Source organism: Stomoxys calcitrans, chromosome 1 (genome assembly GCF_963082655.1).
Source record: "Stomoxys calcitrans chromosome 1, idStoCalc2.1, whole genome shotgun sequence".
Taxonomy (NCBI): Eukaryota; Metazoa; Arthropoda; class Insecta; order Diptera; family Muscidae; genus Stomoxys; species Stomoxys calcitrans.
This window is the reverse complement of record NC_081552.1, coordinates 215,831,452-215,845,719: the sequence shown is the minus strand read 5'-3', so window position 1 is coordinate 215,845,719 and position 14,268 is coordinate 215,831,452. Positions and strand designations below refer to the sequence as shown.

General features: G+C 38.8%; 1 protein-coding gene across 3 annotated transcripts in view; it reads right to left on the bottom strand.

The window, feature by feature from the left end:
* Positions 1-343: 343 nt before the first annotated feature.
* Positions 344-14,268, bottom strand: part of LOC106093353 (connectin) — a 468,933-nt gene continuing 455,008 nt past the window's right edge. For all 3 annotated transcript variants that reach the window (XM_059360700.1, XM_059360701.1, XM_059360702.1), the window contains one exon: positions 344-3,351. In XM_059360700.1, coding sequence (XP_059216683.1) covers positions 2,417-3,351 — 935 coding nt within the window. In that variant the 3' untranslated portion in view covers positions 344-2,416. The remainder of the gene's footprint in view (positions 3,352-14,268) is intronic.

Sequence of the window (14,268 nt, the reverse complement as noted above, 5' to 3'; positions counted from 1 at the left end):
ATTTCATTCCAATCGGATAAGAATTGCGCACTCTAGAGGCTCAAGAAGTCAAGACCCAAGATCGGTTTATATGGCAGCTATATCAGGTTATGGACCGATTTGAACCATACTTGGCACAGTCGTTGGATATTATAACAAAACACGTCGTGCAAAATTTCATTCCAATCGGACAAGAATTGCACACTCTAGAGGCTCAGGAAGTCAAGACCCAAGATCGGTTTATATGACAGCTATATCAGGTTATGGACCGATTTGAACTATACTTAGCACGGTTGTTGGATACCATAACAAAACACGTCGTGCAAAATTTCATTCCAATCGGATAAGAATTGCGCACTCTAGAGGCTCAAGAAGTAAAGACCCCAGATCGGTTTATATGGCAGCTACATCAGGTTATGGACCGATTCAAACCGTACTTGGCACAGTGGTTGGATATCATAACAAAACACGTCGTGCAAAATTTCATTCCAATCGGATAAGAATTGCGCACTCTAGAGGCTCAAGAAGTCAAGACCCAAGATCGGTTTATATGGCAGCTATATCAAAACATGGACCGATATGGCCCATTTACAATACCAACCGACCTACACTAATAAGAAGTATTTGTGCAAAATTTCAAGCGGCTAGTTTTACACCTTCGGAAGTTAGCGTGCTTTCGACAGACAGACGGACGGACGGACGGACAGACGGACGGACATGGCTAGTTCGACATAAAATGTCGCGACGATCAAGAATATATATACTTTATGGGGTCTCAGACGAATATTTCGAGTAGTTACAAACAGAATGACGATATTAGTATACCCCCCATCTTATGGTGGAGGGTATAAAAATAACAGATCTCAGAGATTGGTAATGTGATACGTTCGAAATTTTTTGCACTCTAACAGTCGCCAAAAAATAAACATGGTTTCTATTGTTGGGGAAGGATGCCGCGGAGGCCGACAAAAACCCGCCAAATGGATATATAGACCAATCACGAAAGTCATTTGGGAGTAAAGTAAAACTTCTCACACATCAATGAATACTTTCCGACTCAAGTTGAGTTTATCAACGATAAGGAACCTTTTTTATAGCAGAGTCCAAACGGCGTGCCGCAGTGCGACACCTCGTTGAGAAGCATTTTTTTTTACTATACATGGCATGGTACCTCGCAAATGTCGCCAGCATTAAGAGGGGATAACCAATGCAAATTTGCCCATAAACATTCCACTAAGGAACTGGTGCGAACTTCTCAGATATCAATGAGTGCTGTCCGATTTAATTTTAAGCTCAATGATAAGGAGCCTCCTTTTTACAGCCGAGTCCGAACGGCGTGCCGCAGTGCGACACCTCTTTGGGGAGAAATTTTTACATGGCAAAGTACCTCACAAATCTAGCCAGCATTAGTAAGGGGATAACCACCGCTGAAAATTTTCGATGTTCACGCCAAAAAGATATTAGGCACAGCGGAGCGGGCTCTGTCCAGATGGTATTATATGAAGATTGTTTAAATGCTCACAATAAGGTTGGGTAAAAATGGCATTAACTTTGGCGTGTATTTGCATACTATTGGAGCAATTTTTCATAGCCCAAGCAAAAATAGGTATTCTTTTAAAGAACCTACAAAATTATGGTTTTATGGGGTTTCTACAACGAGCAGTAGACAAAAAAAAATTCAATAGGAAATTTTTCCATGTTTGGATAAAAAAGTTAAAAACAAATTTTCTATACAGCAAAGACAAGTTTGAAGGAATTGAAAAAAAAAAAAAACGTAAAGAATTTGTATATGATAAAGGTTTAGTTAGAGACAACTAGCTTTAAATCTATTTTCTAAACTATCCACCTTATCCATGGAATGCCCCATATTGTGTTTTTTTTTGTAATTTTATTTATATATATACTCGTTTTGTTTCCTTACTTATTCACTCTTACATACATATTTTTTTGTTTGCTTCATTTGCATTCATATTTTTTTTTTCATCATTATCATTATTATTATTACATAGTACAACTATAGAAAAAAAGCACAACACAAAATGGACTTACACTCGTACAATACAATAAGAACACAAGGTGAATTTTGAAATAATTTCTTTTTGAGAAGTTTTTGTGGTTTTCTTGACTTATCTTTTTTGTTGTTGTTATTTTTTTCTTCATTTCTTCATTTTTGGTTTTCTTTCTTATTCTTTTTTTCCTCTTTTTTAATTTTATTTGGTTTTAGGTGAAAAAATGTATGGTTTTTGTGTGTGTGTGTGTGTGTATGTATGCATGTTGTATATATGACCCCAGAAATTAATTAGTTAAACCCTCAGTTGAACCCTGGTGAATGAAACACAATTAGAACAGAAAAACAAACATGAGAACTAAAGCGTCTGCAGTTTTTAGTTGCAAAACTCAAAAAAAAGGCGGCTTGGTGGCTTCTAGCTGCAGCACCTTAACCAACCTGGGTGCCATACACAATGGCTAATATCAGCAAAAGGATGCAGTGCACAGGGGCGGCCATTTTGGGGGCTGCATTGACGCCAGGCGCCAGTATCTGCACATTACTACTGCGTGCATCCATTAGATCGCGGGACAGGGGCAATTCTGTGGGATCACTTAGCTCCTCGTGGCAGGGCAAACGATCGGCCTTCAGCATGAAGAGACGCACCTGTATGCCCAGCGGCTGTTTGGGCACCAACTCGACGGCATCCAAATGATTGTCATGGCTGGGCGAGAGAATGTCATTGTTTTGCTGGAACAAGGCAATGTGCTTCATCATCTCCAATTCGTCTTCCATTTTGACGGGATGCGTAGACAAACGGCCCACATTGCCAGCCTCAAAGTAATCGCCGTGCAAGTCGACACCACCACTACTACTGCTGCTGCTATCGGGTCCCCCGAAAATGTAGTGACTCTCTATGGGGGTCTTGCTGCTGGCGGCAGCACTGGGACCCATGCCTGCTGCTCCCATTGTTTCGCTCTGATAGTGTGGCAAAGTAAGGGCACGTTTCTTTTTCAGCGTTGCCGAATTCTGCACTGGCATTTGGTGTTGGTCTACATCTTCGGTTAATTGCATTTGGCCATCAAATTTATTGCTGCTGCCTCGTCTCTGCGATGCTTGACGGTTTTTGGCCAAACGTTTCTTGTTTGTCATGCCATTGGACACGTACTGGTCCGAGCTGATGATGCTGCTGCCGCCCGAATTTAGGCCACCCACATTGAGCAGCTGCAACACATGACTGGGCACCGGTTCAATGAAATTGTGCAAACGCGGCTCCTGCAAGGTGCAAATAAAATCTTCCAAAGAGTCACGCAGCTGTGGGTAACGAGTGCGATTTTTCAATTCGTACAGCCATTGCAAGCGACAGTCACAAATGAAATTGTTATCTGAAATGAATGAAAGAAACAAAAAAAAAAAAAAAACGAAAGGACATGATGAGAAAGACATATAGGGCATTAGGAAGTTAAGATAGTTAAACAAAATGAATTGCAATTGAAATTTGTTTAAATCAATTTTGGTTTTTTTTTAGGTTCTTGAATCAGAAAAAAGTAGATTCAAACATATGCACAGTAGATTTCATTTCTGTAATCAATAAAAAAAAACTTTCATTCTAGTGATATTCATTCTCATAGTCAACAGCCCGTATCCCTCCCCTTTGGGAGGTTAATAAAAAAGAAATGTTGTTCAAATGGTTTGACATACGACAAGCCCAAATTCGAATATTCTGCTCATGTATCCCCAAAAGTCTTTCTTTGGACTAATTCGCAAAAATCATTAAAATATACAAGTAAAAGCGTGCTAAGTTCGGCCGGGCCGAATCTTATATACCCTCCACAATGATTCGCATTTCTAAAGTTCTTTGCCCGACATCTCTTTATAGGGAAACAAATGATAATGGATAAGAATGACTATGCTATTGGAGCTATACCAAGTTATAAACCAATTTGATTCATAATTGGTATGGCTGCTGGAGACAAAGTCATTTGAACAGGTGTAGAGGTCTATCAACTCACTGTTTCAAATTTCATCAAATGCGGATGAACAATGCTCCTTTTATGGGCTCAATACTCCATATCGGGAGATCGGTCTATATGGCAGCTATATCCAAATATTGTCCGATCTGGACGATATTCAACAGAAAGGTTTAGAGGGGTACCGGAACTCGCTTTGCCAAATTTCATAGAAATAGGATGAAAAATGTTCCTTTTATAGGATCATTACACAATATCGGGAGATATGGCAGCTATATCCAAATATGGTCCGATCTGTACCATATTTGACAGGATTAAGAAGGGGGTCTACTAGAACACACTGTGCAAATTTCATCGATTTATGGTAATAAATTGATCTTTTATGGCCTCGATACCCTTATCGGGAGATCAGGTGGTCGGTCTAATGGCACCTATATCCAAATATAATCCGATCTAAAGCGCACTTCACAGAAATGAATAGGGGTCTACCGGAATTCACTGTGTCAAATTTCATCGAAATCGAATGAAAAATGACCAATTTGTTGCCTCAAGATTTTAAGTCTGGATATATGTCCATATAGCGGCTACATATAAATAAAAACCGATTTTATGAGATCAGTAGGTCAGGTTTACGTACAAAGATCATCAAACATTTTTTTAAAAATATTTTTATACCCAAGATATCTGCAAAATTATGAATACTCAAAAAAGGTATATATTCGGTATTTACCCAACAAATACCCAAGCGTTGGGTATTTACCCGGTATAAACCCATCTCTAGCGATAGGTTTATATGGGAGCTATATCAGGTAATAAACACATCTGGACCGTACTTAGCGCAGTTTTTGGAAGTTAAAATGGAACACCTCATGCAAAATTTCACCCAAATAAGAGGCCTAAGAAGTTAAGATCCCAAACCGGATTATATGGCAGCTATATCAGATTATGGACGAATTTGGACCATACTCAGCACAGTTGTTGGAAGTTGCAATAAAACACTTCATGCTAAATGTTAGCCAAATCGGGTAATAATTGAGCCCTCTAGCGGCTCAAGAAGTCGAGATTCGTGATCGGTTTATATGGGAGCTACATCAGCTTATGAACAAATCGGGACCGTAGTTGGCGCAGTTGGTGGAAGTTAAAATGGAACACCTCATGCAAAATTTCAGCCAAATCGGATAATAATTGCGCCCTCTAGCGGCTCAAGAAGTCAAGATCAGAAATCGGTTTTTAAGGCAGCAAAAATTTCAGTAGTGAAAATTGTGGCGAAAAAAATCCTGTTTAGGGCAATTCCTGATTTTTTGATATCAAAAACAAGTAAAAGCGTGCTAAGTTCGGCCTGGCCGAATCTTGCGAACTCTCCACCATGAATTCTATTAAAATATGGGAGCTATATCTGGTTATAGACCGATTTGGACCGTACTTGGCACAGTTCTTGAGAGCCCCAACAGAACACTATGTGAAAAATTTCGGCCAAATCGTAAAAAAAATTCGGATTCCAGGGCCTCAAGAAGTCAAATCGGGAGTATGGGAGCTATATCAGGTTCTTGACCTATTTGAACCGTACTCAGCACTGTTGTTGGAAGTCTTAACTGACAAATACTGCGGCTTCCGCAATTATATTCCTACGGATAATAATTTCGCCCTCTAGCGGCTCAAGAAGTCAAGATCTGAAATCGGTTTTTAAGGCAGCAAAAAATTTTAGTAGTGAAGATTGTGGCGAAAAAAATCCTGTTTAGGGCAATTCCTGATTTTTTGATATCAAAAACATGTAATAGCGAGCTAATTTCAACCGGGCCGAATCTTGTGAACTCTCCACCACGAATTCTATTAAAATATGGGAGCTATATCTGGTTATAGACCGATTTGGACCTAACTTGGCACAGTTCTTGAGAGCACCAACAGAACACTATGTGAAAAATTTCGGCCAAATCGTAAAAAAATTTCGGATTCCAGGGCCTCAAGAAGTCAAATCGGGAGATCGATTTATATGGGAGCTATATCAGGTTCTTGACCTATTTGAACCGTACTCAGCACTGTTGTTGGAAGTCTTAACTGACAAAACTGCGGCTTCCAGGGGCTCAAGAAGTCAAATCAGGAGATCGGTTTATACGGGAGCTATATCAAAATCCGAACCGATATTTGCCATTTGCAATTCCCAACGACCTACATCAATAAGAAGTATCTGTGCAAAATTTCAAGCGGCTAGCCTTACGCGTTCGACCTCTATCGTGATTTCAACAGACGGACATGGCTAGATCGACTCAATATTTCGAGGAGTTACAAACGAAATGACTAGATTAATATACCCCCATCCTATGGTGGTGGGTATAAAAAAAACAGAATAATGCTGTAAATCCCCAGTATTTTCGAATTTCGATAATATGGAAATCACATCCCTGGATTAGAATATTAAGGTTTCTGCTGTATTTGGAACAACCAAATGCTTTTTTCCGGTGCATCTAACTTACATTTCCATTTCGTTTGGCTTCCATTTCTGTCTAATGCCAAATGACCGATTTGTGTTATAAACTTGGCAAAACGAATGCTCTACAACTACATAGATACAACAACAAATTGTTTTCCTTAAAACTTAGAAGTATAGGAATTGACATTTTGACAGCAGTAAATTGCCAAATGTCCTGACAGGTTAAATGCCTATGACACTTAAGAGCCTAAAGTGTTGGGGTGGTGCAATCAGCCATCGCTCACCTTCTCAACATGAGCATGGAATGCATTACTAGCACAGAGGCCTATCAAATATTCCTAGGTGATGGATGAAATTGCCATTTTCAATTTTGTCTTTTGTCCTTGCTCTCTGGTTTGAGTTGACTTTTGTTTTATGTCTCTACTTTTTTTTTTGGATTTCATCATGAACTCAATTATCTTTATTTGTCTATTTGCAATTTGTCCTTGCCATTTTCTCTGTGCCCCTCCTTTGTGTTATTTGGCTATTTCCCATACATACTAAGTTTTAGCACACAAATTAAAATGTATTCTTTAGCAGATGTCCTAGCTGTCTGCACATTTCACATTTTCTCTGCAGTCACCATAATCCCAGGTAACTTGAAATGCAGCAGAGGTTTAATTGTGGAGAAGGTTGCAATATGAAAGTTTAATGCAAAAATCTAACAAAGTGTTTCAATTAAGGCCTGACTGTCCAACAAGAAACTTGGAAAAAGTCAAAATAAAAATGGCTTACTGGAAGACAATATGAATGCTAAAGCTGGATCAAGGCAAAATGTGGTTATAATAGAACATGTGCCGTTAATTGAATGTTTTTATAATTTTTGTTTTTATAGAATTTTGAATTTTTTACAAAACATTTAAAATAAATCAATTTATAGAAAACAAGTAAAAGCTTGATAAGTTCGGCCGGGTCGAATCTTACCTACCCTCCACCATGGATCGCATTTGCCAAGTTCTTCTCCCGGCATCTCTTCTTAGGAAAAAAAAGATATAAGAAAAGATTTGCTCTGCTATTAGAGCGATATCAAGATATGGTCCGGTGTAAAATTTCAGCCAATTCGAATAAGAATTGGGCCCATTGGGGCTCACAAAGTAAAATAGAGAGAACGATTTATATGGAATCTGTATCGGGCTATAGATCGATTCAGACCATAATAAACACGTTTGTTGATGGTCATGAGAGAATCCGTCGTATTTATATGTCAGCTATATCAGGTTTATATGTCAGCTATATCAGGTTATGGACCGATTTGAACTATACTTGGCACAGTTATTGGATATCATAACAAAACACTTCGTGAAAATTTCATTCCAATCGGATAAGAATTGCGCACTCTAGAGGCTCAAGAAGTCAAGACCCAAGATCGGTTTATATGGCAGCTATATCGGATTATGTACCGATTTGAACCATACTTGGCACATTTATTGAATATCATAACGAAACACTTCGTGCAAAATTTCATTCCAATCGGATAAGAATTGCGCACTCTAGAGGCTCAAGAAGTCAAGACCCAAGATCGGTTTATATGGAAGCTATATCAAAACATGGACCGATATGGTCCATTTACAATACCAACCGACCTACACTAATAAGAAGTATTTGTGCAAAATTTCAAGCGGCTAGCTTTACTCCTTCGGAAGTTAGCGTGCTTTCGACAGACAGACGGACGGACGGACGGACAGACAGACGGACGGACGGACAGACAAACGGACGGACATGGCTAGATCGACATAAAATGTCGCGACGATCAAGAATATACTTTATGGGGTCTCAGACGAATATTTCGAGTAGTTACAAGCAGAATGACGAAATTAGTATACCCCCCATCTTATGGTGGAGGGTATAAAAACGTTGATTTTCTTTCAATCTATTTTTGAAATACTATTCGAACCGGGCCCACTCCGCTGCGCCTTCTTTAAATCTCTAATATCTATTTAGGGTGGGGACACTTCGCCCTGAATGCGGATATCGAATTCGTGCCATTGTCGCCTATGACGATGAACGCCTTCGAATCCTAGCGAGAACATCGGACAAAGCGGTGTTTATCCCCTCTTAATGTTGGCGACATTTGCGGGGTACAATGCCATGCATGGTCATTTAAAAATGTTTCCCCAAAGAGCTGTCGCACTGCGGGACGCCATTCGGACTCGGCTATAAAAAAGGTCCCTTATCATTAAGTTTAAATTTGAATCGGAAAGCACTCATTGTGAGAATTTACCCCTTCTCGGTTCCTGATGGTAATGTTCTTCCTTAGGGTAATGTTCTGATTTGGGGAGGGATGGCTTAGATATTTCGACTCAAATATGGATATCAAATTCGTGCTGCACTTCCAAATCCCTTAAATTTGCGGCCACTGGCACTTTGCACTGAAAATAGATATCAAATTGGTTCTTTATTCCCAACGGAAATGAAGTTCAGTTTAGGGGGTGCTTTAGGGCGTACCCCAAAACACTTGGCTCGAAAATTGGATATCAAATTTGTTTTCTGCCCTTTCATTTGAGTCCCATATTGTCATCATAGGTCAAATAACCCATTTGACGTATCTTTAGGAGGAAAAGCGCCACCTAGACTTGAACGCAAATTTTAATGTCATATTCGTAATCTACTCCCAAATACCTCTCATTTGAGTCCCATTTAGCCATGGTCGGCTAATATGCCCATTTGGGTGTATTTGGAGGTGGGCGACCTCCCGTTACTTGGACCTAATGTTTTATGCCATATTTGTAACCTACTGCCTAATGCCTTTCATTTGAAAGGTATTAGGCATATTAGCATGAACTTCGAATAGATCTGTTTAGAGGACTTTTGGGGTTGGGGGGCCTGCTGGGTACTTGTACCCAAATTTTAATACCATATTCGTTTTCGAGTCTCCAATACCTTTCATTTGATACCCTTGTTGTGCCCATCTGATATTTATATTCAGGTCCCGAGTACTTTTATACCAGTAACATTTTCAGACCATAAATCTGCTTTTTATGGGATTAAGACCCTCCCTGAATTGGAAGATCGGTCTATATGACAGCAATATTTATATAGTCTGATCTGACTCATATTTCGGTCGGATGTCGGGTGGCTTTAAAGAACTCACTATTTAAATTTTCAACGAAATCTGCTAATAAATAATAATAAAGTAATAAAGCTTTTATGAGCTTCGGACCCTTAATCGGCATATCGGTCTATAAGACAGCTATATCTAAATACAGTCCGATCTTTACCATATTTGGTCAGATTGCGGGTCTCAATTGCGGGTTCGGTCCAAATGACAGCTATATCTAAACAAAGTTCAATCTGAAACGTATATGGGCCGGATATCGGGATGCTAAAAACAACTCACTGTTTCAAATTTCAACGAAATCGGGTATTAAAAAGCTTTTATGAGCTTCAGACTCTTAATCGGCATATCGGTCTGTATGGCAGCTATATCTAAATATAGTCGGATCTAAACTATATTTGGGTCAGCTGTCGGGAGGCCTTAAACAACTCACGGATTCAAGATTTAGCAAAATTGGGTAATAAATGCAGCTTCAATGGGTTCCAGACCCTCAAACGGCACATCGGCCTATACGGCAGCTATATCTAAATAAAGTCCGATCTAAACCATATTAAAGTCGATTATTAGGAGGCTCAAAGAAACTCACTGTGTCAAATTCCAGCTAAATCGGGTAATGAATAAAGCTTTTATGGGCTTCAGACCCCTTATCGGCAGACCGGTTCGTAAGGCAGCTATATCCAAATGTAGTCCGACCTAAACCATATTTAGGTCAGATATCGGGAGGCTTAAAATAACTCACCGTTTCAAATTTCAGCGAAATCGGCTAATAAATATAGCTTTTATGAGCTTCAGACCCTTTATCGGCAGATCGGTCTGTATGGCAGTTTTATCTGAATATAGTTGGATCTAAACCAAATTTGGGTCAGATGTCGTGAGGCCGGAAAACACTCACTGTTTCAAATATCCGCGAAATCGGATACAAATAAAGCATTAATGTGCATTAGACCTTTTATCGGCAGATCGGTCTATAAGCAGCTATATCCGAATATGGTCCGATTTACCTGGTTCAAAAACTTAACCAGCGTGCATCAAAAAGACGTATCTGTCAAATTTCGGCTCAATGTCTCAATTTTGGAAGGCTGAAGTGTGATTACAACAGACGGACGGAAAATGATATTTCGATGTGTTGCAAACGTAATGACTAAATGAATATACCCCCTATCCTACGGTGGTGGGTATAAAAAAAGATTCTGTGCTGGGTTAATTATCTCCATTTGTATACCCTACACCACTACTGTGGTACAGGATATTGTAACTAAGTGCATTTGTTTGTAACACCCAGAAGAATGTGAGATTGACCCATTGATAAGTATACCGATCGACTCAGAATCACTTTCTGATACGATTTAGTTATGTCTGTCCGTCTGTGCATGTTAATTTGAGTACAAAGTGTAGGTCGCAGTTTTCATCCGATCGTCTTAAAATTTGATACAGGCACGTTTTTCGACCTAGAGACGAAGCCTATTGAAATTGGAAAAATCGGTTCAGATTTGGATATAGCTCCTATATATATGTTCGTCCGATTTGCAGTTATAATGCAATAAAATGGTAATGTAATAAAATGGTAATTTTTGGCAGGAAGGATTTTCTTACGACCTTACTGGTGAATTTCATATAAATCGGATCAAATTTAGATATAGCTCTCATACATTTATATATATCGCTCGATTTTCACTCCTACAGCCACTGCAAGCGCATTTATTGACCATCTTCCTATAACTTCGTACAACGTTTTCCTTGATGACTTCCTCAATGCCTGTAAAGTTTGCTTGAAATCGGTTCAGACTTAAGTATTGCTCCCATATATATGTTCGTCCTATTTGCAGTAATATCGTAATAAAATGGTCATTTGTAAACCGATCCGTAAGGATTTTTTCTTGACTCTCGACAGTATTTGTGAATTTCATGGAAATCGGTTCAGATTTAGATATAGCTCCCATATATAAATTGCGTCCGATTTTAACTTCAAGAGACACAGCAAGCGCATTTATTGACCCATCTTGCTAAAATTTCACACAATGCTTTCCTCGATATTTACCATAATATCTAAGAAGTTTAATCGAAATCGGTTCAGATTTAGATATAGCTCCCATATATAAGTTTGTCGATTTTGAGAAATATGGCAATAAAGAGTTAATTTGTTAACCGATTGTCTCATGATTTCATAGGAGGGACTTTCTTATAACTTTCGAAATTACTGGTGAATTTCATAGAAATCGGTTCAAATGTAGATATAGCTGCCACATATGTATATCCCGATTTTCACTTCCAGAGCCGCTGCAAGTGCATTTATTGACCAATCTTGCAAAAATTTTTTACAGCGCTTTCCGCGACAACTACAACAGTATCTGTGAAGTGTGCTCCAAATCGGTTCATATTTAGATATATTGTAGATCCGATATATACGTTCGTTCGATTTTGAGAAATATTGCAATTAAGTGCGCATTTGCTTACCGATTCTCTTGAAATTTGGCAGGAAGGATTTTCTTACGACTCTCAACGTTACTGGTGACTTTCATAGAAATCGGTTCAGATTTAGATATAGCTGTCATATATGTATAGCGCGAGATTTTCACTCCAAGTGCCAATGCAAGCGCATTTTTGACCATTCTTGCCAATTTTCGGGCGGTGCCGACTGTCACCGCCCGAATTTTGGCCTTCCTTACTGGTTAAGAGCTGTAATGAGATTGCAGCAGACGGACGAACGAACATGGCTACATCTTATTAGAATTTCACGAGAATCAAGAATATACTTTAAGGGTCGGTAATGGATATTTCAAAGTATTGCAAGCGGAATGACAAAACGAATATACCCCCTACTTCGGTCTTATGTGTAAAAATGTTTGCAATTTTGATATCCGAATTAATAAAAATTCACCAACTACGAGTCTGGCCTAGGATCTCTCTTCTTGAAAGCATACATAAAACTTAAAAATTTTCCTAGATGTTTGTTCAAAAGTTATAGAACTTGTACCAGGAATTTTCGATTTGGATTCAGTTGTTGCATGCGTCGATGAGTTATTTTCATAAAAAAATTGCAAATTTTGCCCATGAACATTCCACTAAGGAACAGGGGCAAACTTCTCACATATCAATGAGTGCAGTGCGATTCACATTTAAGCTCTTTGGGCCTCCTTTTTATAGCCGAGTCCGAACAGCGTGCCGCAGGGCGACACCTCTTTGGAAAGAAGTTTTACATGGCATAGTACCTCACAAATGTTGCCAACATTAGGAGGGGAAAACCACCGTTGAAATTTTTTTCTGATGGTCTCGCCAGGATTCGAACCCAGGCGTTCAGCGTCATAGGCGGACATGCTAACCTCTGCGCTACGGTGGCCTCCTATTTTCATAAAACAGTTCTGAAATAAAATTTGTTCATAGAATACTTGGCAACATTTATTTTTCATACAAAAAATAATATACTCGTATTGATTTTTTTTTAGTTTTTGTTGTTTATGCCACTTAAGTGCCCTTCGTTGTTTCTAAAGCGCTCAAGAGATTTTGTATTCCCTATAAGCCATCTTTTGTTTCTGACTCTAGCAGAGTGTTGTTCAAAGTTTAAGGGGTCTATTTACAATAATAACAAAACAAACCTGAAATTTCTTTCTAAAGGTAAAGGTGTACAATAATGCTTAGTTGAAAAGTTCTTTAAATTACCTTCGAGAATCATTTGATTTAATTTTTTGCAATCTGAACTCTAATTGAATGGGAAGATTTTCGTTTAAATTCATTCATGAGTTCTTACTGCATGGATACAGGAAGGCATACAAAAGTTAAACACCATGCATTAGCTACTCTTGTTATTCCCCCGCATGTCATATGCATACGTTGGGAATAGGTATTCCTATACCTATACTTGAGTATGCCTATGTATGTGTGTTGGTAACTGGTTACCTGGCTACTTCAACATTCCAATCCCCGGCGAAATGAAATTTAACAATAATGTGTGTGTGTGTGTGCTCTCCTCAATGTACTTCATTTGAAAAGTGGTTGACCTATAAGGATGTTGTGTGTAAACATTTTTCAAAAGCATAACCTTACACAATTCTGCTTTTAGATATCCATCCGCCCCTGGGCCGCTTATCCAACGCTGCATGTATTGGTGTGGCCAATGGACCAGGACTACATATTGCGTTGTTCAGAAGGTATTGTGCACCCATTCCACCTTCTTTTACCATAAAATATTTTTAAACAGTATACCTTTCGTTTACCCGAGTTCCAGCTTGTTACATGTGTGTTTGTAAGACGTTTACTTGTATCAGGGATGATAAATTTGGTACTTTGGTATTTTATATTTAAATAAATTTTTATAGACAAAAGTACCTTTAATGGTGTTGTATATGCCCTACACCACTATTGTGGTACAGGGTATTATAACTTTGTGAATTTGTTTGTAACACCCAAAAGGAAGAGAGATAGACCCATTGATAAGAATACCGATCGACTCAGAATCACTTTCTGATACCATTTAGCTACGTTCGTCTGTCTGTCTGTCCGTCTGTACATGTTAATTTGTGTACAAAGTACATGTCGCAGTTTTCACCCGATCGGGTTTAAATTTGGTGCAGGCATGTTTTCCGGCCTAGAGACGACGACTATTGAAATTGGAAAAATCGGTTCAGATTTGGATATAGCTCCTTTATATATTTTCGTCCGATTTTCAGTAATAATGTAATTAAATGGTCATTTGTTAACCGATTCTCTCAAAATTTGGCAGGAAGCATTTGGTCTTAACTCTCGACTACTTACTAGTGAGGTTCTTGAAAATCGGTCCAGATTTATATATAGTTCTCATATATACATCGCCCGA